This window comes from Pezoporus occidentalis, unplaced genomic scaffold (genome assembly GCF_034315485.1).
Source record: "Pezoporus occidentalis ecotype Australia unplaced genomic scaffold, CSIRO_AGI_Poc_V1 ctg109, whole genome shotgun sequence".
NCBI classification, from domain to species: Eukaryota; Metazoa; Chordata; class Aves; order Psittaciformes; family Psittacidae; genus Pezoporus; species Pezoporus occidentalis.
Window position 1 is genome coordinate 1,968,851 of NW_026912875.1, and position 23,847 is coordinate 1,992,697.

General features: G+C 38.8%; 1 protein-coding gene across 1 annotated transcript in view; it reads right to left on the reverse strand.

The window, feature by feature from the left end:
* Positions 1 to 23,847, reverse strand: part of RTN4IP1 (reticulon 4 interacting protein 1) — a 25,099-nt gene continuing 1,252 nt past the window's right edge. Inside the window, exons 2-9 of the mRNA XM_062624772.1 lie at positions 22,489 to 22,640; positions 21,540 to 21,608; positions 21,183 to 21,307; positions 15,912 to 15,960; positions 14,225 to 14,361; positions 11,881 to 12,064; positions 10,418 to 10,510; positions 1 to 270 (exon numbers count right to left, since the gene is read on the reverse strand). Coding sequence (XP_062480756.1) covers positions 154 to 270; positions 10,418 to 10,510; positions 11,881 to 12,064; positions 14,225 to 14,361; positions 15,912 to 15,960; positions 21,183 to 21,307; positions 21,540 to 21,608; positions 22,489 to 22,640 — 926 coding nt within the window. The 3' untranslated portion in view covers positions 1 to 153. The remainder of the gene's footprint in view (positions 271 to 10,417; positions 10,511 to 11,880; positions 12,065 to 14,224; positions 14,362 to 15,911; positions 15,961 to 21,182; positions 21,308 to 21,539; positions 21,609 to 22,488; positions 22,641 to 23,847) is intronic.

The following is a 23,847-nucleotide window of genomic DNA, read 5'->3' on the forward strand; positions in this document are numbered from 1 at the left end:
CTAAAAGATTTTTCTTTTTTTTTCTTTTCTTTTTTTTTTTTTTTTAAATTATGCAACCCGTGTGAGCTTTTAAAGAAGAAACAGCTGCTGTGTACCAATACATGTTCAAGGGCAATAATTTACCAGTAGAGGACTGACTGCAGGAAGAATATTTTATTTTTTACTAATTACATTGATCACTGTTTTTCCACGTGCATGTCCTCCTTCCAATTTCTGAAAGGCCTTTGGAACTTCAGAAAAAGAGAAGACTTCATCAATAACTGGCTGAATCTATAGAATAAAGAAAAAATATCATTACATTAGCAATAATGTATCACCTTCCCATTTTAAAACTATATGAAGAAAGGGGGAAGTTACTTTATAATGTTTAGGGCAGAAGTTGCTAAATGATGTAGTCACTGGCTTCTACCTTTTTTTCGGGGTCCTTCTGCATGCACAAGGCTTTCTGATGCTCTTTTCCCAAGATTTGAAACATCTCTACTTGCAGAATCTGGAGCCCTCAACTGGTACTCTTAACTATAGGGTCACCAGTCAAGGCTCTAAGCCCCTTTAAAAGCTGACAGTGTGGTGCAACTGTTGTCCACTATGATAAACTGAGGAAAAGATCTTTTTTCTTGTATGTCTCCACTGGTTTTCTTGTTAAACCCACAATTTTTTAAAAGGTCAGCTGTTTCAAAGATACCTATGAATCTAGTGCCTGTCTGCATCAGTACATGCCTCAGTACCCGTAAAGGACTTGAAATGAAATACGTGAAATACAAAAAATATCCTACAAACATTTGTTGCTGAATCATTTAGATATACACTTGAAAACCCAGCCACTGTGTATTCCAGCAGGCATACATCATTAAGCCCAGCCTGCATCAACTGCTATTCTGGCATTAATCTTGTAGAGTAGCCTTCTGGATTGCTTTACACTCATTTCTAATAATGAAGGTGAAACTGACCTATTCCTTGTCTCAGATATTAACTCATGAGCCCAAAACCCTACACTTTCTTTAGACATCATAAGGTACTGACAGAAGCAGAAGAAATATCAGCTGCTTCTGAAAAATACTTTGTCACTGCTCATCCAAGGGAAGAAGCTTTTTCTAGTCTCTCAGTCCAGTTCTGAGTCAGCCTTCCAAAGGCTAAAATAAGATCTGTGTACAAAAGTACCTCCTCCCAAAGATCCTACCTCTCCTGAAGTTAGTCACTTACCTTGGACTCCCCTAACACTAGCCCTATGCATGTTTTTGCACTGATGAACTGATCCTAATCCTCTTATCAGAGGAAAACAGTAATAGTAGGTGATTCTACAGCTAGCTCTTGCAGTAATGAAGATCTGAAGCAACAAAGATCCAAACAGCCCATTTGCTATAACAGAAAAAGATCTTTGCTAACTTGAGTCAGTGAAAAAGGTATCTTCATGCTTTTTCCTTGCAGCTACTAGCATACATGCTGTCTTGTTGAGTACTCTAAAACTGATAACTGCCCTCTCCTGGCAAGGCATGTGTCTCACTAAATACAAAAAAGAATACAACAGCAATAAAGACACAAACAATTTGTCAGCATGAGAACAGGGCCATTTTTCAAAAGGCTTGCTTACTTTTACCAGAAGACAAGGGGTATGTGTTCAGACATGCTGTTTAGAAGGCAAATGTACAGCACTACCAAGGAAAGGTTTTCATATGTACTTTTTCATATGCACTTTTTCCAAGCAGCAGCACTAGCCACCTTGCACCCTCCCCAACATCACAACAAATGCATTGTCCATACTCATGTAGATCCTTTTCTCAACTATTCATACACAGTGCCTTTAAGTCCATTCATTGCACTAAAATAAATACTGGGTTTGCTTATATGATAACAGTAATCCAAGACATCAATAATCTACCCTATTACATTGTAGTATGGCCTAATCTTACTAGATTTTCTTTATTTTCTCAAGGCAAGGTTAGCAGTAATGTGAAGCTTTTTAGGCCACAAATGTAGGAAGGAGTGAACCCCCCTAGATTCAGAATTAGCAGCCAAATCACTGTGAGAGCAGCTGTGCAAATACATTCACTAAGTGCCTCAAATCTGTCATGCTGCATGATACAAGGCTGGGTCCTTTTTTCCCTTTGTTCTGCCAGGACAATGGCTGTAGACAAACCTCAAGCAAAGGTAATAATAACACAGCAAAGAACGCACAAAGATAGTAACACTTTCTGCTGCTCAACTGGGGATGAAATGTGGGGCATGAAGGATCAAAACAAAATCATGTTTGGTCAGCATCCAGCACAGAACAAAAATGTCATCTCGGGTATCCACAAGGTCAGGGACATGGACCTAGAGCAGCAAAATCACTGAGACAATGGCTTTGGGTATACTGAGCACCCAAGTAAACTGCAGCTGATGTGACTATCAGCAAGAGGAACGTGCTGCTGATCAGTAGACTTTGGTGGAAGAGCAACCCTTGCTTTCAAAGCAGGAGTTTGGCAAAAAACCCCTACAATTCAGTAACCAGTAACCTTGTTGAGCCAAGCACAAGTGCAGCACTTGTACAAGTACTTAATGTTAATGGCAGTTACACACGAAGCTGTGCTTCAGTTAAGAAATAAACTATACAGACACTCACCTGCTGGACTGTGCATACAAATGACCCTCACAGGGCAGGAGGCCAGGAAGAGGGGAAAAGTACTTGGGGAAGAAAGCATTGTAGCAGCACAAGGGATGTGAATACAGAGAATTACAGGGAAAGAGGCAGGAGTTAATTTCAGACATGCAGCAAGTGAGAAAAAATTAACAAGACACTTCAGTGTTCTGGCACCTGCACTCATTTATTGTAGGCTGTAGCTTGTAACCCTGACAGAACAGGGTATGTTATGTCCTCAGCCTATTAGGTAAAGTTCAAACCATCACATTTGAAAAGCGGTGACACAGGGGTTCAGAGGAACCCTAAACTCAACCTCACAGTGCAAAACACCATGTGTATCGCACTCACTCAAAGCCCATCTGCTACACTGATGTAACTTCTAGCTCCATTTCAACGCTGGCTTTAGGCAGTGCTATAGAGACATGAATACTAAATTGATGATCCTGACAATCTAGAGCATTAAACATTTTATCTGGCTGGCTGGTCAGTCCCATTGTCTGAATAGCCCTGAAAGGGCTGACCGTGTTGCAGCACAGTGATTCACTCAGCCTTTACCATAATCCACTGACTAAGATAAAATTTCTTCCTGTGAACAGACAAATAAGTAGGGGAACGTCTGCTGTTGCTGAATGTGTGATAACAAATGGAGATTAACTGGATAATAAAAACACTGCCTATTTACAGCCACGCATCAGTTCCTTGCCAGAGGACACCTATTTGTTCAGAGAAAAGGGATTAAACTAAAGTCTGTGAGAGAAAGGATTACACACAGCCACATTGAAATGCTTATCTGAAAACAGATTGGTACTGAAAGGTACTTTCTTCCTCTTCATTCTCTCCGATGCAGGGCACAGTATAGAAATGAATCTCAGGTCTCCTGAAATAAACTCATGTGTTTGGAAAAAAAAAGAGTAATTGCTGATGCTGATTAAGGCTATCCTACACACAGCACAGAAGTGGCATCCCGCTCAACACAGCTCTGAATGCAGCAGGCAGTGAACAGGCACAGGCAGGAGTTGACTGGTCAGCAGAAACACACTCCTAACGGCAAATTCAAGCCCACCCTTTCAGGGCCCCACTTCTGTGGTAGCAAGGATAGTTTGAATTTTTCAGGAGGGACAAGGTATGAAACATAAAGGGAATGAAGATGACTTTGATCAGCCTATTATAGCACAAGCTGTTGCAGTGAGTGTGAAGCTGCTTCCTGCCGCTGGAGGGAGAGCTACAGCCTTGAAATCTCGGCAGAGAGACGAACCGAGCCCCAGAGGCCCTCAGAACAAGGCTAGTTGAGACCAGACCAAAAGTCCCCTCACTCCAAGGGCAATGACAGTGCATTGGCTCTCCCCCAGGTTTGTAAAGGACGGCCCTGTCAAAACATCAGGGCAGCCTTGCTTTGAAGAGCACCTCTCTCATTGCTGCTGCCTCCCAGCACACACAGCCTCCTCATGTCTTGGTTAAGTCGGATACTTGTGCACACACATTGGAAAACATATTCGTCTACTTACAGAACACAAGCTGTGATGTGCTCCACCAGACATCAAAATCCTCTTGAGGGCTTGCCCTAATGGAAAGACCCACTTGCCATTTTAACTAGCTGAGTTAAAAGGATAAAGGCTGTCTTCCTCCAGAAATTGCCACCTTGCCCAAATGTGGTAAAGGAACACAAAAGCACAGCTTGATACTCTCCTATGGCCTTCAGTAAGTCTCCCTTCAATGTCAACAAGAGACTTGAACAGAAATCATTACAGAGAACAGTCCCTGTCCTGTAACTAAGCATTTAGTTACCTGTTCAGTACTTCACTGTCATCTCATGGAGAAAAGGCTGGTTTGGGACACTGCTGTTTCTAACATTTCTTCTCTTCAACTGAGCATCTCTTCCTCAACTGTACTCAAGTTCCATGTTCTCTGGGTCTTAATTCCACCCCTTTTTTCATTCTTCCTTCACCTTAAATCTATGCTGAGCTTCATACTGCTTGTCAGTATTAGGTTCTAGGGCCAAACCTCACTGAAGACAAAGATTAGAAATTGTCACCTTCTGGAACAGCTAGCTCTGGTCATGTGCTGTGGGTAGCTTTTCAGCTGTACAGTACCATGGTTTTTATTAGATTATATTTCAGAAAATATGTACTTTCATCCAAGAGCACATTAAAGGATAACAGGTACATGGTATCTCTGTCCCAAATGCCTAACGGAAGTAAAAATGAGCCAATGATCCAGTCTCACACACCTGTGAGAAGAATGGTGTTGCAGTGGTTCAGACACAGGAACAGAAACACAGTCCTGGCATCTACTCCCACAGTCATCTTACCAACAACTGTATTGACTTTTTCAAACCAAGGTACCTTCTTTCATATCCAGCCTCTACCAGCAGCCCACAGGGACTCACGAGTATCATCAACAATTATTAAACTACTAGAAGATGAATCCCAGTTAAGCAGACTATCAGGGTATGGTTCTGAATGTAGAAAAGGCTTTAAAAAAAATCTAGTTCATTGGCTCTGGCAGAACAGCTTCCACAGAACATAATCAAGAGCAGTAAGAAACTGGAACAAGCCCAGAACTGTAGTGTGTGCCAGCCTAGCCCAAGCTTAAATCAGTAGAAATGAGGAAGATCCTGTGTTTAGTTACCTATTGAACCATGCTGAAGAACTATTAACTAAAGGAAAGAACAACTCTCACGTCTGGAATCCCCTAGCACTCAAATTCATGGTAGTTGTCCTGATACTTACGCTGGTAACTAAAGCCATCTGGGGCAATGCTATCATATAACAACAACAAATTTTAGTACAGTTACGTGTGTATATATATATATATGAGAGTATACATCTTTATATATGAAAGCATATGTTATTATATATATTACATATACTATGTACTATGTGTTATACAGTGTATGTATTAGAAGAATAGTCCTGCATGATCTGCATCTCATCTCAGCAAATTACACTCACAACAGACAAAACCTCACATTTCACCACTATCCTGGATGTAATTCCCTCCTACATCAGGGGACTAGAGCTCAGAACACTGGGTCTGACCTTCTATAGAATATGCAATTACATGAGGCTAAAGCAACACATTTGATTAAATATCTGGTATATGGCGGTTTTTTTTGTCCAGACTTCATTGTGGTTTATGTGAATTTACATATCCTAACCCTAGATCCCCACAGAATGCAAACTTTCCATTAGTCTTTTTCACAGACATTTTATGATGTAATCACACAGCACCCTCATGAAGAACATGAGCAAGCTCTCATGTCCTGAAGGAATAGGAACAGATGTGGTTTAATGAAAATCACAGTGGGGTTTCCTTGGTGGTCATGACAAAATGCAGAGAAGAGAAGGGACTTTTGGAAGAGAAAGACCTGAACAGCTTTTTTGCAACCTCTCCTTGATCAACATTTCTGGGGACCAGCCAACCAACCTGGCAAGCAGAAGCCACAAGAAGCAACAAGAAAACACAAAACCAGAAGGAAAAAGAAAAAAAAGAGAGAAAAAGGAAGAGAAAGAAAAAAGAAAAAAAAAAAGAAAAAGGGAAAGGGAGAGGAAGAGGAGAAAAAGAAAAAAAAAAGAGAAAAAGAGAAAAGGAAAAGGAAAAAGAAAAAAAAAAGAAAAAGAAAAAAGAGAGAGAGAAGAAAAAATGCAAGCTTTGCAATTTAGCAAAGACAGTTGTCAGAATAAATGTGAGTGACTGAAGAGGAGAGCTGTGGAGAAGGACCGCTCTCTAGTCAACGTAGACATTTTATTACAGACCTGCGATGCTAGCGCCCTTTCTTAGACAGGGAGAGTGAAGGAGGCATTACCCAAGGTAATGTCAAAGTGGGTGGTTGTATCCATGTTACGTATTCCCTCAACAGTAAAGACTAGCAATACAAAACAATTCCACAGGGCATCTCAGAGCAAATTACCAAAGATGGATAAAGGGCACTAGCCCTCATTAGTAGACAGAAATATTATGGTAGCAAAAGATTATGTGATTTGTACAGCATTGCACAGGAAGACAGCAGCAGGGCCAGACAGCATCCTGTCCTCCAAACCACAACAGCAGGTGCTAAGTCAAAAGCATCTAATGTCTTCAGCAAAATGTATAATCAATACTAGACACAAATTACATTAATATAAGCATGCAATAGTTTTTCTTATGTATGCCTGTGCTGTAACATTGATCTAGAAAGCAAACAACACAGAGTATGATCTATTCATGTCATAATCAGAAACTCTACTTGTTCTTTAGTCTTCCTTCTGCAAAATCAGCTTTCACCCATCAGCCCATTCGATATAACTCTGAAGGAAAGAGCATTAAGCCACCAGAAATACTGAAAACACACACACACACACACACACCCCTCTGCACTGCATTTAAATGACACTGAATGTAAATGGAAATTTCAAATTTCTGTTAGGGCTCCACATTAACCCACATCCATCCTGGTCCAGCAGGAACATACAACATACTCAGTTGTTCCTCTTACAACACTAAGGAGTTTTTTGAGCCTGCTTTCCTGCATCAGGCTTTATAAAAGGCAAAGTAAGTGCTCAAACTTTGTAGAGGCTTTCTACAAACTTACGTAGTTACACACATTTGGTGTATTTTCACCAAGTACTAAACCACACGACCTCAGAGAGAAGGAAAAAGTTAAGTAAGCAGCAAAACCAAAGGCTGCCAATGTTAAATTCACAACACTGACCACAAATACATAGAACTAATTCCTAGCAAGCCTTTTAGTGACAGTGCTGGCAGCAGAGACCAGTGATGATACTTCAGCAAATGGTGTGCCAGCACATCTGCGTCCTGAACTAAAGGCTTGATTGATTCCAGCCGTCTTTAGATGAGAACCTTTTAATTCACCAGGAACATTCTGCCATGGAAAGAGATCCCCAGCTTCTGACATGTGCTTTATCAATTCATTTGGTGAGGCCCACATTAAGCCAGTCCTTACTGGCTCATAATTAACTGGCAGAGTTCCTTCCACAACAGGGACTTCCCAGGAGCTTAAAAAGTAGCCAGTTCTCTAAAATCTGACATGGAAATACGTGATTTTCTCTGTGCCTACTGTTGCAGCAGCCTCCCAGCCCCTCAGTCTCACAATAGCCTCTTTGCAAGACGTCTAGCTGCAAGGCAGAGAAAACAGCTCATAAACTGAAAATGGTTTTACAATCCCCAGAATTGAGCTGATGTGCAGGTAAATTACAAAAGGAGAATTACTCTCCTTCCTTGCACTACCAGCTCATCAAATCCTCTCCTTCTCCTCACCATTAAAAAAGGCTGTTAAAAGAACTTCTCCTCGTACCTGACATTTTGCAGATCTCTATTTCTTGCTGCAAAGCTCATCTGCAAAAACCAAATCTTTAAACAAAATGCCCTTTTTGCTTATTATTTATCCACTGAAAGACTGAGAATCCCTTTGCTTTCACAAAGGAAGATGATGAACTCATCAGAACTAAAAATCTGTATTGGTGAAAAAGGACTAAAAGAAAGAACAGTCAAATCAGTATTATCTGTAACAGCTTCAGGGATATACTCTTCAAAGCTTCACTTACTGTAACATCACCTCTTTAAACCACCATCTCATTTTAATTTCCTTCATTTAAATCCCCCCTCACAATTTATACTTTCCTGAAAAAAGCCTCTCATTTTCAGGAGTTCTGCAATTGCTCTCCTCTTCACACAATCTCAAAATTTAGATGTCTGTAGCAGAAAAGACGATTCACTGAAATTTAAAAGTAACTACAGCTGTATTACTCAAAACTGTATTCAATCAAAACAAAGATGTTCAACTACATGAACTCACTTTACTGGCTTCCCCAAGTCATCTTGCTACACTTTATTGCTTTGTGGGTTTTTTTAATTCTCATTTTTTCCTCATTTATTCCCACTTACTTTCACTTAGTTACAGCAAATGATGGTATGATTCCTCCAGTAATTCCCTCCTGCTTTTCTTCCAAGCACCTACTCTTCTGAATGGATGATCTGTCCATTTCAGAGAACACTTGTTTCTAGACAATAAAGGTCACGGTCTTATTAACATCTATCTAAATGGAACACATCTGGGTCTTACAAAATACAATAGCACAGGTGTTTGCAACATTTTACAAAATAGAGTAAAAGGCTGCTAGAATAATGATTATGCAGATAAACAGTCTGGCACTATGACCTCTTTTTGCATGGAGAATAAAAGACTAAGCAAACATCTCTGTCCTCACTATCATCTTACAACAAAAAGTACATTAGGACATTCATACATGTATGGCGTACATTTTAGATGGCATTACAATTCACCTGTCCAGATCATCAGGCAGAGAACAGGGATTAAGCCCTATCTCTATTGCATAAACAGGTGTTTCCCAAGAGGCTTTCATGGGTATATTCTGCATTTGTTTTGCATACAAGGTAGGAGCACAAAATAAGGCAGGAACACAAAACAAGTTGTGACTGGTTAAAAATCAGGACAAACGGTAAGAACAAAGACAAGGGCATTTCTATTTCTTAGACAGTTTTAATTCAGTAGTGTGATTGTATGCAATCACACAGTGAGTAGCATCCTCTAGGATCTTTCTTGATCATGGGATAATGCCTACAGCACTGGACATACCACAGGGTGGTGCAAAGCTGTAGCCAGGGACAAACTCCACCACAGCTTATTTACTGCTGCAGCCTCTATTTATGAGTAGTTAACTTTTTAGGAAACACAGGCTTTCCACTGGTTGTGTCAGCAGCACACTGCTCATGACAGGGAAACAGGAGTGGCTGAATTCACAAGGTTTTTATTCTGATCACCAGCACTGAGGTAGCAAATAGAAGCAATCAGGCCTTAAGTACAATAGCAATTCATTTACTCATCTCAACACTCTGGAACATAATGCATAGCAGAAAAGGAGATCAACGCTCATTGACGGATCTAGATTTTACTAATATGCACAGATTTTGAGCACAAGATGGTCTGACAATTCATGTACCGGAATTACCAAATCATGGCAGATTCTGTTCCTTCTTCTGCTTAGGTACCACATAAAAAGATTAACAACAATTGTCCATATTCTCTACTCACAGAATTTTGGCAACATGAGGACACTGCCAGGACCTGCACCACACAGTCCAATAAACCGGCAATCAACTGCTCACTCTCACACACATTTGGTAACAATAAACCTGAAATAATCAGAAAAACAGTAGCCCACCTGCCATTTCATACCTTTCCCACAAGTCCATTAAAAGATGCCCCAAAATCTTACAAATGCTCATGATACTCCAAGTCACTGTGCTGAATTAGCACAAACATTATACTCTGAAGCACTGAAATAATGAAACACAAAATTCTTGTCACCACTCTGCCAATGCAGATTGTCTAAGACCTCCAATAACCTGAATATTCTAGTTCTGCGCACATTATGAGCCAGACTGCCAATCACCTAGGCTAAGCAATTTTGTGTATGCAGATATACACAGTCATGTTCATTCTGACTAAGTGAACCAAATGAGGCCTCTTAAAACATACCATTTTCAACACCAGAGTTCATTCTAAATGACTGGGAAAAAATAAACAATCATTGGGCACTTTTTCCTCACAACTTAGTAAGCTTTGTGTTTTTAAAAACAGATATGGTGGAGAGGGAGAAAGCAGAAGAGTTTTAAGGATTATGAACTCCTAAATTCCATGCAAATTCAGAAGTTAGAAACTGCAGCAAGTAAATTCTTAACTAGTTTCTTCACTGTGACTGTAATTATGAACTACAGCATTTTTCAGACAAAGCAGCACCTCCTTCAGCACAAATACTCAAATAACCATTACAAACATACCTTTCCAGAATCAACTAGTTCTGCAATTTCATCCAAACTTGGGCCACTTGCCATAAAAAATGCCCACCGATAATGGACTCCTTTTAAGAGATGCTGCAAGAAGGATCACAAACATATTAAAAAATTATGAGAGAAAACTGAAATGGGAACTGAAACAAACAACAGGAGATCCAGAGAAGTAACTCAAGGAAAAGACATGGAAATTATATGCTAGCATCTGAAAAAAATAACACCTAAGCATGTGGATTAAATGTACAGACAGGGATGTTGGATTACCACAACAGGATCAGGGTGAATTTTGTGTTCAATTGCACACAGGTCAGCTAGTTGAGAAAAACAACCATGTCTCTGCAGCTAGTAAAAACATTGTTTGTTATGTAAGAGAGAAATGGTGCTATATATTTATACGCTTTCACAAAGAGGGTGAAAGAAACCCAGCAATGTGACATTCAGAACCTTACACCTCAGTGTCAGTAATTAAACTTTCCACCATCACATCTGCCAAAGTCATCACCATCCAGTGACATATGGCAGCTCACATGAAAAGTATTTTGGGAAGACCTCACAACCACAAGTCAAGAACAACTCCTCTGAGTAAGTCGTTACAGGAACAAGAGATATCAGCCATCATCTGCCAAAGAGAGATGATTTTTAATACATGGCATACAATGCTCCCCACCACAGAAACATACACACTGAGAAACATTACATTATCTATGATTTCTTTCCAGCCTTCTCATTTTGTTTTTGAGCCTGCCTTTGAAAGTACTTGTGCAGGACTTAGAATCTCATTCAACCATGGCATCACAGGAATACCATAGCAACTGCTTGAAATGCATTCATTTGGAGAGCAAGTACACATGTTGAGAGAAGAAAGAAAAGTTCTAAGAAGCCTCACTGATCTGGCCACTGGCAGAATGTTTTAAGATCCACTTATGAAAAACAGAAAAAAAAAAAATCAGTATCACCATCCAGACACATGAACATGAAAGAGATGAAAGACTTTCTAGCCACTCTCAACCACTTTTAATACTCTCTGGTGCTGGAATAGGATGAAGAGAACCAGTCATGGAAAAATGTTTTGAGAGAAAGCCTGAACTGCCTAAAGCAAGTAGCAAAATTACCCACAGTACAATGAGGCAGGGATTTGCTCTGTTTACTATGAAACACTAGCTGTCAGCAGGACTCACTAGGGAGGCCATATGGAAAAGGCCACAGTGAAATAGCACAATAAGGAATCAAAACTTCAAAGCACCCCAAACTACCACATACATCAATCACTACCACCCCAACACATCTTTTTTTTTTCAGTTCAAGAAAGGAAAGAACAGAAACGCATCTGAAGTCTACTTAATGATATATGAGGAAAATACAACAGATGCCTCTAGAAGAACCACATGACTAGCATCCAAGCCACAAAGGAAGCCACTAGAGTACTACATAAGATTAAATATATAAGATACCTTTACAGTTTTGGAACCGACAGTGAATCCCGTTTGTAACATGCCATCAGCCACTCCAAGTCTGTCCATATTGATCAGGAAAGGTGTTACTAAGGTAACGTATGTTGCTCCTGACCATTTCTTCAGGAGATCTAGAGCCCACTTCTCAGTGGATCCACCAACACTATCTAGGATGAAATCAAATCTGCAGACATGTAAAGAACAGGTTTAAAATCACAATATGGGAAAAATAACTTCATCATAATTAAGCTAATTCATATCAGAAATTTGCTATAGTTTACATTTTAATGTGTCAGCGCAATGAAATAATCTGCTTGCAAGACAGTGGCAAGAAAGTCCCCCGACTTCAGTTAAATCCCAGCTTTATTTACTGTACAATGCAAATCATATTTATAGGATATTGCCCATTCACTGCATAGCAGACACAAGCTATTCAGAGAACTTAAACCTCACTTAAACTCCAAAATGCAGACTCTTACACGCAACAACTACATTCTCTACTTGCTTAAAGCTTAGAGCTCTATCTCCTCCCTCCCGCTGAGACTACTACAGCAGTCCTGAGGTCTGGTCCTAGCATTGAACACTATGGTATGTGAATGTAAAACTAGCCTGGACTCATGCCCTGACTAGGAACATCTCCTGTACATGCTGTTCTCAAGGGAAAGTCAATTCCAGTGGTCAAAGTTACATAAACAAATTACTAACCCCTACCTCCTCACATCTTTTCTGTGACACAGTCCTCAGCTTCACTTCCAAAAGTCTTTCTTGACCTCCTGATTAATTTTGGGGGCATTTTACCTCTACTGGTAGCTCTTTTCTCCCCATCTACCTATCTGACGTAGAACCTAACAATGCAATGAGTATAAAACCTTCCCCCCATGGAATGGGTGTATGCAGCCTGTGGCAACAAGCCACAGTTTCAGCCTTCCTTCTCACTTTCCCAGGCATGTGAGCCTGTAAAGGCTGAATAGGCCAACAGGGAGCTATGTACCTATACTATTAGATGCACAGCTCATTCTCATTTTCATCTGTAAATTTCCAGCAATCTCCAAACTGCAAAAGATATTTACACATACATCTAAGGAACTTACAAGTAAAAGCAAAAAAAAAATTATTCAAATTAAATAGAAAAGTTCTTATCTTTGGGAAGACATTTTACCTGCCTGTCTTCCAAGGATGTAATTTCATGTTAAAGTTTAGCCAACCTAACTGTTAGCTGTCAAGAGAAATTAAAATAATGAGAACTAATGCTCCAGGAAAAACTAGCTCATTACAGGGTCTGAAGAGTCAGGACAACTGAAAAGGGAAGTAGAAACATCCCTCTCAGTACACCTGACTGATAAGCTTAACCATATCATAAAACTGCTGTTGATACCTCCTAAAAGGGTCATCTGCTAGAATGGGTGTTCAGTATTTAAGATGTTAAACTGCACAAAGGCAAATTTAGCACTGCTTGCAAACTGTGTAGCTGCAGGTCCTGCCCATACTCAGAGACAGTGCCCCCACAGTGGACCTCAATCCTGCTGACAATCAGCTAAAGGGCACATGCCTTCTTAGCAGTTACCAGTAAGATTCTTTCATAGATCGAACAACTTCTACTTCCCCCCCCCCCCGAAAGTTAACTCAATATAGCTAAAAAGAGCAGCGTAAATACCATATTTAAATACAAGTCACAGTATGCAAAGTTTAAACAAATGGAAAGACTACAAAAGCAAAAAATACTTCAGTTCCAGAGAAAACCCCCAAACTACTTTAAACATAACTGCTGTGACAAGATAAGTGTGATTGTTTATCAGAGCCAGCTGTATCCAATGTTACAGAAGAGAAATTACTCCCAGCTGAGTTGCACAGTGGTTAAAGACCCTCAGGCAAGTCACTTAACTGCTTAATGACATAGTTCTTCCCCCTAGAAGAGGGAAAGTTACTATTTACTAACCTCACACAGGATTTCTGAGACTTACTTTCATTTATTCATTTCACTTATTCTTTATAAATGCTCCAAGATCCTGACAAAACTGTTCACAGTCATTGAACAGAGGCATGTGAAAGTGAGCTTGCCTCCACAAGCCCAATTAACTGTCTTAGTCTTACAATGAAATCTGTGCTTGGGATACCCACTTGGCAAACTGCATTCAAAAAGGGGTGGGATGAATTTGCTTTACAAAGTAATGCTTTAGAAATTGGGAAAAAAAATAACAAACCCTCAACAACCAAAACCAAAAAAAAAAACCCAGTGAAGAACAACAAAAAAAGAGGGAGTTCTGACAGACTGGAGTCAAGCAATCAAAAGGCAGCTCTAACCGCCAACTCCTTCATCTCAGTATTAAGCAACACAAACACGTACAAGGGTAACGTTTTAAGCTGCTCTTCCAGATTTCCAGATTTGTAATCAATCACATCATCTGCTCCGAGTTTTTTCACCAGCGTGCTGGCATCATGAGAACAAACTGCTGTCACATGAGCACCCCAGGCCTTCACTAGCTGAAAACAAGCATATAAAAAAAAAAAAAGAAGTCCAAAGTTTAAAATTTAGTGAAACATTGAGAACAACTTAAAAAAGTCATTATATAATAAATGATCACCTTTAGTAGGGGGACTGTGTTCCAACACAGCATAATTTGTCACACATCCCACAGACAAACAGTGGTAAGAATTTATCAGTATTTAAGGAAGTTTTGGGGAGGGAGAAGTTGGTGTGGAGGAAGGAGTGTGGTTTTTAATGCCACTTAGAGATATCGGGTCGTAGGATAAGTAAGGCTTCAAATAAAATACCAGTTTGCCATCTGAATCTGGCAGCTAAATACATACCAAGAAGTACTGTCCAAGTTACCAATCTACAAAACTGTCACCAGATCAACCACTAAATATTTGTAAATATTTTAAATTATTTTATGTTCCTACCTATTCATTATTTAATACATCTACCTCACTGTAAATACCTTAAATATTAATAATGAGAAAAAGAAGGAAGTCATCTGATTTACCACAGGGATGATATCAGATTATTTTGTACTCCAAAGGCTATAGGAAAATAAAGGATTTTTCTAGTTCTGTAACCTCGTTCTCCGCTCACAGTAATGGTTTCTACATTTACTCTGGATTAATGAACATAGTTTACTCAGAATTAATCAGGTAGAAATTGCAACTAGTCAGTGGCTGGTAGGCCTTTCATACTGATCTAATTTAACCACCTTATTTATCATGAATCAGGCATAGCATACCACGAAATATTCTCATGTAAGCCTCTTGAAAAACACTATGTTTATGGCCTAGTAACATGGAACACAGTGAAATCATCACCAAATTTCAGTGGTTTTTTCATATTCTCAAGAGAAAGATGTTTCAGCATGATACAACACCGATTAGAAACAAAACCCCCAAATTAAAGAACAGCATGAAAAGAGGATGTTCCACAATTCATGTATCAATAAAAGAGCATATTGACTCTCTGAAGTGTAGAGCTACCAGAATGAAGACAGACAGAAGGGCAGCAGGACAAAGACAGTGAGGGAAGGTTCATCTAAGCCACTGTGCTTTACATACACTGCACATAAAAGCCTGGTGCCTCTCATATCATTTGAGCATCTGAAACAGTCATGGTAGATGATACATTCTCAATCAATTTTTCTACTTGCATCCCAAGTTCTTTTCATATTATGGAGCAGAGCTGACTGAAAGATAATGAAAACAGGCCACCTATTTCAGGTTACACCAATTAAGAGACTTCCTGCACCCAAACTGTGAAATGCAATCTTTCACAACCTACTCCAACACACAACGATACTCACACCTCCTTTCTTTGAAAGCCCCTGCTCCCTATTCTAACCCAATACAGTGTAATATGGAAAGCAAATAAATCTGAAAATATTTCACTTCTGGAAATATCAATCAGACCAATCTGATCGATCAGACAGATCAACTGCACTGGCTTGCAATTTCACTATTCCTTTCCTCAGTTGCCTTCTGTTCAGTTTTTTTTGTTAATATTGAATAGTTTGAAGATGCACCCTGGGCATGCTGGTTTATATTACCTGTACAGCAAATGTACCAACTCCTCCTGAAGCTCCTAATATTAATACTCTGTAAGAGAAAATTAAAATATATTAAATAGTTTTTTAAATAAACTCTATTGTATCAATGTATTCTAATGCTTCTTACACATCTCTGACATCAAACTGTTTTAAGCAGAAGACTGTATTTGTTATTCAGTGTTACTTAGTGTTTAACTCTTCCGATGGTGAATAATGTGACTTAACATTATTCACTACCTGTTTCATGTGCCAAGAGCATTATCTCAGCACAGCCAATGAGACTTCCTCAGATGTACCTTCCACTAAATCCAGGCAGTAGAGCTGTCAGGCAGTAATATTTATCACCCAAAACCCCTGTCCTTGTCCTTACTTTCCCAAACAGAATTGCTTAGTTTGGGACAAAATCAGTTAAGAGTCTTTCATTCTCCCAGACTCCACTGCTGTATCTCCTAAAGTAAAAAAAAAACAACAACAAAACAACAACAAAAAAAAAGTAAAAAAAAAATATATGATTGATCAACATTTTATAAAAAATGGCATTATCTAAAGAAAAAGTAGTTTAGTATTACATTGTAGGGAGATTGGGAACTTCAGATTATAGAGAACATAGTTTTCCATATAGCATACTATTTATCTAAAACCCCCCAAAATACAATGAAGTAGCCTTGCCATAAACAAATCTAAGTTCTATTAAATTATCTGCCTTTTTCTTCAGTAAAAAAGACAGTAGAATTTTTCTAGTGAAAACTGGCACACGATGAGGATTAGGCGTGTATTTCCAAATTATTAGCAAGTGGGAGTTCATTAACTGAACACACTACCCTGAATTTCATGAAAATGAATGCAAGCTCAGTTGTGTGAGAATCTTACTGCTGGCAGCCTCATTTCAGAAATTATGTTCAGAAATTAATGTTCAGAAATTTCATCCAGAAATTTTAATTAAATAATTAAGCTTCACAAAGTGTAAGAAAGACTTGGTGCCGAAGCTAGAAACAGTGCTTGGACTCTGGACTCATTTGCTAATTCTAGGACAAAGGAAGATCCAAGATGAAGATGAAGTCTTGGCATAGGATTAGGGAACATCATGTTTCTCAAGACTTCTGTTTGCCAGAAAAAATTCAGTACCTTTGGAAGCTGGTGATGTTCCTGTCTTAAATCTCACGGTGCTGGATGTTGAAGGAAATTGCTTTTTACAGTGCGAAACTGTACTATACAATCTGGAGTCTCAGTTTACAAAAATTCTTTGACGTAACCTAAGAGAATTGGCTTTGGTCACAGCATCCATTTTAAAATGCTTCTTTTTTTGTAACTGATCAGATTCCATTCCCTCCTATTTCACTGATCCAAGCTGCAAAATTCAGATAAAGAATATGAAACCACAATGCTTGCAGCTTTTAAATCTGCCAAAATGTACTTATCCTCAGAACCATGCTTCCAACGACAGATGCCTGAAGCAACATTCACATTTTGATTTTATTATACTTGAAAAGGCTCAGGGATGTTACACTCAAGATACTGGGTTAAGCCCATCTTTATCCTCACAAAGGACAGTCACAATAAAATCCTTCCCCAAAAAAAAAACAAACCCAAAACAACAAACCAAACTTGTCAAACTGCCTTTCCAATTTTACTCCCTGCTTAAAGCACATTTCTTGCACTACAGATTTTGGAGAAAGATGTCATTTTAAAATGGACATCTGGCTCAAGAATTCAGGGAATGTTTTCAGTTTGGGGGAGCTACTTGGCTTGGATTTTTTTTGTTTGTTTTTTGTTTGTTTGGTTTTGTTTTGTTTTCCAGTTCAGTAAAAGTCCTTGAGGTTCTTCATAATTTCCAGATGTGGTTTGTTCCTATATTATGTGGGCTATTTCCTACCAAACATTCAAATTATTAAAGCTTTCTCCATACACTGTGACTTCAAGAAACTCTTTGCTTCAGAGACCAACTACATCTGCACAGGATGTCCATGTGCCACAGCTCAACCATTCAGCATTTATACAGCACTGAGGACAGCAAGACACATTGTTTGGCAGAACACAAGGAAGTGGGGAAGCATTTGAAGGTGCAGGACCTGTTAGGATGGTAATAAAGGAACACAGATGGTGGAAAGTGCCAAAGCAGGCACAGTTTTGTTTGTATTGCCTCAGGAAAATACAGCCAGAAGAAAACATACCAGAGAAACTACCTGTTTGTGAGCTCAGGAATAAACTAATATATAAACATGTGTACAAGGAACAAACTAACAAATTATTTGACCTGAGGAGAGGTCCAAGAGAACATGTTCTCTCAAAAGAACAAAACAAATGTTCATACTCCAGGCTTTACTCCCTTCTGACAAAGGCACATAATTCAAGCCAGTATTCACCAAGGCCTATACAAGGCTTTAGTAGTTCAAATGGTCAGAGAGTCAGCAGATCTCTCCAGATGAGCATAACATAGGAGCTTAGACCTTCTCCTTGGGCACCACTTGGAATTATGGTATGGTCAGGAACTCGAATCAGAGAGCCAGGACCTGTTTCAGCTGTGTGTGTCCCCGCAAAAGACAGGAGGTGGGGAGTAGGTATACAGATCAAGGACTAACATTTTCTCCAGATTATAAACAACTAGAAATTTTCAGTGACTCAGCTAGACACCAATGTACTATATTTCTTGAATATTTCAATTTTAGATATGTATATAAAACTAAATTGTATTTGATTATGCCAATAAAATCCCTAAGAGATTTATTGCTGTACCAAGGAGCATTTACTCTATCAAGAAGTTTTGCAACCTCACTCACTTTGTACTTCTCAACAGATAAACTGATGAAATAATACAGACTCTGAAAAGAATGTTTTCTCGGGGTATCATTCAAATTTTCACTGAAACAATATAAACCAGGAGTGTACGTTTAATAACTTACAGCAACAGAATCCAGCGTCTCTGCCCAGCATACTTAAAACACATAAACTAGTAACACTGCATTTATATAAAAACCTTCACTTAACATTAATGTAAATGTTTTCAAGAATTTCCCAAACTGTCAGGTTTGTTTTTATTGTGCTTTTTCTGAATACAGCAAGCAAGATACTTCGCACTGTTGTTGAACAAACATACCACCTTTCTACTGAAACAGGACACTGGCATGTACCAGAAGGTCTCCAGGTATTACCCAGAGAACTTCAAAACAGCGGAGTCGTTCAGAACATTTTGGATAACAAGAACATTCACCTTTAGCTTGTGCAAGAATATTGACATAAATTACAGTGGTCCTGGATAAAAGTTACGGAGAAACAACTAGGGTCATAGTGAAGCAGGAGGCAGCACGAACACTGTGAGCACGCTTCAGGTAACTTGTGAAAACAAAATCTGTGAAAGTGTGTGCAGATGCAGCAGATACTCCTAACAGATCAACATGCTGGACTATTAGCAAGTATTTCTGGTTAGCCGACCCTTACACCTTAAAGAGGCAAAGAAAACAATACACGCCAATAGAAAAATATTGCTCTAAGATGTCTTAACACTGCAATAAAGTACCAGTGAAGTAGCTTTCATCAAGGAACTGCTCTTTCAAAGTAAGACACACTGTTGTGTGTAAACATACACACATACATAGCTATTTACATACACCTACAGGAAACAAAAAGACCAAGGTAAAATCACATACATAGGTAACTTCTTGCCAAATATGTTAAATTATTTCAAGAAATTAAGATGTAAATTCTTGTCTTTTTAAATTACATTGTCTTGAGAGAGTAATACAAAGCTCATGGAATGTACTTTTGCACAGGCCTTTAAATTAATTTTATATATTTTCCTACAATATATTTTTCAGGGAAAAAAGCTACCATCATTTAAGTCATTCTCTGCTGTTTTTACAATTCAAGATGACTAGATGGGAAACGTAACTTTTTAAGTACATTAAAATTTTTTTGCTGACAGAGAAATTAAATATTGGGAACATAAAAGTAAATATTAAATGTAAAGACACTATATAATGCAGTTTGAATTTCACTTTTAACTGTCTAAACACTTACCTGAAGATTAGAAAGATACTTTAAACAAGGCTAGCCTACCAATATATCTTTAGGTTAATTCTATTTATATGTGAAAGTTAAGATTAAAAAGAAGTCTAAACACTGAAGAATAAAATGGAATGCAACGTAACTAGAATTTTGTCACTAGCTGGAAGTTAATTTCAATGATGTCCTTTGAAACTGCTTTAAATTTTGCAATTTCATTTTCTCAGAGCATTGTTTATCTTCAGAACAGTCATCTGATATTTTCATGATGAAATTTACCGTGACATACAACTACTCAATCTATTATCTTCTAAGGATGCGGGTGAAGAATTTCAGTTAATCTAGTGTCCTTTATAATGTATTGCATTACAAGTAAAGACTCAAGATAAGAAGTCAGGCATCTAGACTCCTACTGCCCAGTAATTACTCTATGACCTAAATTTTTGGTGCAACATAGTAATTTCAATGACTTTTTTTTTTCCCCCGATTCTGGTATTTTTACTTTTGCCCTTCTTTCCATTCTGAACATTTTGCTATCTGTTTACATAAACATCCAAAGGCCAAACAAATTGCAAATTTCAATTGTCAGGAGAAAAATGGTACCTGCTCCAATCATTCAATGCATTTTTTGTCTTCTGTCCTCCATCTGCTAATATCTGATCAGAGGCTGATAAACAAAGCCCGTTCTTCTGTTTGATTTGGCTGCTTATCTTTCACGTTTTCCTCTTCTGCATTCCTGACCTCATTAAAGTTCTGGCCTACAGCTCAAGCGAGACCCAGTCACCTGCTCATTTCTTTCTGAAAAGCTGGAAAACCAGTCTGCTCCAAATGGCCCACACATGCAGGAACAGAGAGAACCACACCTCTATGGTTGAGAGGGCATTTTGTGACTTGTCAAAGTAACTCAGAGAAGAGACTGCATTTGGTAGCCATCCTAGCAGGCAGAAAGGCAAAGTCCCTATAAATTCCTAGAGATACCACTCTTAAATTCTCTATACATTAGATATGCATTGAACTACCTCTATATAGTCACTATATAGAGGAAACAAGCAGCAAGTGACTAGGTACACTTCAGTTAGGATCCTCATCCAAGTCTCCCTCTAAAAGACATCTCCCTCAGCAGTCGTGTAGATTGAAGCCAACATCTTCAGCCTGCTGGGCTTTGTGAACGTCATGGTGTAACAGTCTTCTTCATTGTTGGACATGCCTTCGAAGCAGCTAATCGGCACAAAAATGAACCACAAAGTTTTAGCACCAGAACTATCTGCTCACCTTTTCCCACTGCAATTACTTTGGTTCAGTCCTCCAACCTGGTTAACAGCAGACCACGCTGTGAGACCTACGTATGGTAAGGAGGCAGCTTCTGTATGACTGAGACACTTCGGCTTAAAAGACACCTGGAATAAAATCAATGATATGTAAGTCACACAGCAGATCCTACGTGACAATGAAATATTTAAATAAGCTTTACTGACTTGCAGATTTTGTATTCCACATTTTCAACTATCTTTGTAACTAGCTGGAATCTAAACCAAGCCAAGCACTAAGAAATAAACAGTTACTTAGACACTGATGAAAAAAGTGCCAGTCTTGTTTTGTTGTCTATTAGCTACATTTTTGAACGTTTACCTCATTTCCACTAGCAACCACAAACTCTGACAGTGTGCCCTGTTTCCAAGGAGGAATTGCTGCCCACACCTAAAACCAAACAGAAAACAGCTATCAGGTTTTGTGGACTTCGCACATGATTGTACCTACAGATAAGTTTTCTTCATTGAAGAAATTATTTTTTTTCCCAATTTGCAGAATGTCCTCACTATTGCTTATCAGAAACCAGTTTTAGCTTACTCTACACAAAAAAAAACAACAACACATTACAAGACTGATTAAATGAAGGACTGTAGAGGTATGCAAATAAATTTTACCATCCTGTGTATAAGACACAATTTTTTCAAACCCCACAACTATTTCCATGCCAGGAAAGCCCATATTGGAGGGGATGGGATAGGGGGTTGGGGTAGGCAAGGTGTGCATGTTTGTGTGTGTGTAATCAGAAATTGCTATACTAAAACTGGTAAGATGTGAAAGCAACTGCTGATGGTGAAAGCAAACAATATCAGTACTTCTGGGGGGGGCCTCAGAAAGTGCTTCTTGGGTTATGCCAGAGCTCCTATCCTAAGTAACTTATGAAAAAAATCACAGAAATTAATCCCTTCCTGCATCCTGTTATAATTCTATCTTCAGTCAAAAATGAGGAAGCACCACAAGTGTGCACAAATAAATTCCTCTCTTGCTACCACTGAAATAGACAAAAAAAAACAAACAAAAAAAAACAACAAAACCAGAAGGGAAATTAACTTGCAGAAGCAAGTCTTGGAAAGACCATGTTTTTCAGAGAAAAAAAAGGTAGGGAAGAAGGCATTTAGGAATTTACTGCTAGATAGGCCTCATTCAGAGTGCAACAGCATTAAAAGAACAAAAAACCAAAGAATTTTCTCAACAGGAAAATTAAAGGTGGACATCTCATAGTACATTTTAACTATACAATTTAGGAAAAAATAAAGATCGGTGGTATCACCTCATCTCCAGGTTTGAAATAAGATACAGCCAGTCCACATTCCATAACAACACCTGAGACATCTCTACCAAGTGTCAATGGAAATTCAGTGTCCTCGCTTTTGAGTTTCAGGGGATCCCGCTTCATATTTAATGCGGTTGCACCATAACCACCTGCAACACATGAAATCAACCATGACATACTGTACTGAGTTTTCATTTATTAACTGAACAATTCCAATTAGAAAGCACTGTCAGTACCTGATAAGCCTCATACGTATTTAGCATGGAAAAAATCTGCAACATTTTATACTTTTATAGAATTTACAAATAAAGAGCAAATCTCATTCTCCTTATTTGTCCAGGAAATGGCTCTCCATTATAAGAATATTTAGCATGTTATAACACCGTCAGAAATTCTAATAAGTCCACTGGAAATGTTCCATTTTCCAACACCATTGTGTAGCTACAAATCCAAAATAACTCCAAACTTCCCATTTAACAGAATCATAGAATAGTGAGGGCTGAAAAAGACCTTAAGATCACCTACCTCCAACCCCCCTGCCATGGGCAGGGACACCTCGCACTAAACCAGGTCATCCAAGGCTCTGTCCAACCTGGCCTTGAACACCGCCAGGGATGGAGCATTTACAGCTTCCTTAAGAAACCCATTCCACGGCCTCACCACCCTCACAGTAAAGAACCTCTTCCTTATATCTAACCTACCTAATCTGTCTTTTCAGATAAAGTACTGTAACAAGCAGTACGAACATTATTGTAAAAGATATTATGGCACATCCCCTAAGGTGAGTAACCTGAACTTCCATTCAGTAAGCAACAGCTAAATGCTGCTCTCAGAATTATCCATCGAATAACTCTGCTCAGCCTAAAAAAAGTCTGCATTCGGGCATGTATGCCCTTTCAAGTGTTTGGACAAGTCTGTCTAGGTGCCCTACTATGCTAGGATGTGTTTTAATACTTTAAAGAAACAGACAAAAAAGCACCTCGAAAGCAGAATGAAAACGTAGTTTCTCCCAAATACAGACTCAAAATACCAGTGGTAGCCCAGCAGTTCAGATAGGTCATTCAACAGGAATCCTCAGCACACGTCCCATAACCAAACCCACAACTATACACAAAGATTTTTTAAAATTAGTTTATTAGTGGCCCAAACGCAAATTACAGCTCTGTTGGCAGGCTTCCCGCAGCTATCTCTGAATGTGCTAATGAATCTGGTTTGATGTGCAAGATCACTTGCCAATGTGAAATATAAGGTCTTCTGCTACCACGACTTACTTCTTGTGTTTCAAATCTTGAAACTGAGGGAAAAAAATCTGGTTAAATGCATCCAATACAAAGAGTTGGTCAGTGAAAGATGTAG